This window comes from Perkinsus marinus (genome assembly GCF_000006405.1).
Source record: "Perkinsus marinus ATCC 50983 genomic scaffold scf_1104296968436, whole genome shotgun sequence".
In the NCBI taxonomy this organism is placed as follows: Eukaryota; Perkinsozoa; order Perkinsida; family Perkinsidae; genus Perkinsus; species Perkinsus marinus.
This window is the reverse complement of record NW_003203149.1, coordinates 1-999: the sequence shown is the minus strand read 5'-3', so window position 1 is coordinate 999 and position 999 is coordinate 1. Positions and strand designations below refer to the sequence as shown.

General features: G+C 48.5%; 1 protein-coding gene across 1 annotated transcript; it reads left to right on the top strand.

Annotated features, from left to right (window-relative positions):
- Positions 1 to 122: 122 nt before the first annotated feature.
- On the top strand, positions 123 to 479 carry Pmar_PMAR001450 (hypothetical protein; the record flags this gene model as incomplete). The annotated part of the gene is made up of 1 exon (XM_002768366.1): positions 123 to 479. The coding sequence occupies one exon, from the start codon at positions 123 to 125 to the stop codon at positions 477 to 479; it is 357 nt and encodes a 118-aa protein (XP_002768412.1).
- Positions 480 to 999: the final 520 nt, after the last annotated feature.

The following is a 999-nucleotide window of genomic DNA, read 5'->3' as shown; positions in this document are numbered from 1 at the left end:
TACCTTGACCTACCACGGCAAGAACTCTATCACCACGAGCTCCGGAGAGAGAGCTCAGGTTTATGCGGGTGATGTCTACCCTGCCGCCGGGTAAGTATGTCTACAAGGGACCTCTCTTCAGTATGACTTACGATGTGAACATGGATCATGAAGTTACATTCTCCATCTACGTGCCTAAGCCTCCGCGTCATAGGGGTGATATACCGAAACCTGCTTCTATTTCCCTTGGCCCGTACTTTCTACGAAGTGCTACTGGTTTCACTTACTATCTCGACTTCGGGAAGCCTGGGCCCGGCGGGTATCATTGGCGTGTGGAGCTCGACCGCTTCCTCAGAAACACTGGCCTAATGGAGTCTGACAAGGTCTACCCATCTGATCCTAGCCAAGAGTGGGATCTTACAGTACTAACCTCTACAAGCACTATCACGACCAACTTCCAAAAGAAAAGGATCGAGTTCAAGAAGGTCGCACCCCACTAGGCGCCGAGTGCATGCGTGGTCGAGGCAGGACTCCTGCCGCAGGAGTGCCTCTAATCGAGATGCGCAGTCCCAAGTGGTGTAATATTTTTACTCTTTGAAAAAGGTGAAATTTCATGCTGACAGCGCTCGGCTCACAACGAGAAGTTCATCTTCCGAAGAGAAGCTTTGTGAGCTGAGAGGTCGGTCATAGTCCACCTCAACAGGGCCATCATGAGATACCTAACTCTCTTTCATTTCATCTGTGCGATGGTATTTCTCAGAAAAAGTGATAATCATTATTTCCTGCCTTACCGATCATATTCCGTGATACGATCGAGTAGGGGTGCGTGACATCACCAGCTGGCCTTATTAAAATACTTTTTATTTCTCATTTTGGGACATCGCGAAGGATCGGGGGTTCTTATTACCGATATCGTTTCGAATTGTGCTGCAGCAATTGCGAGCTCGTAGATGATTCGTTTCACGTGCAACAACTAACCTCCAGGGGGTTTTTCATCTTCGATCGCCGTTTTTTCGTCCA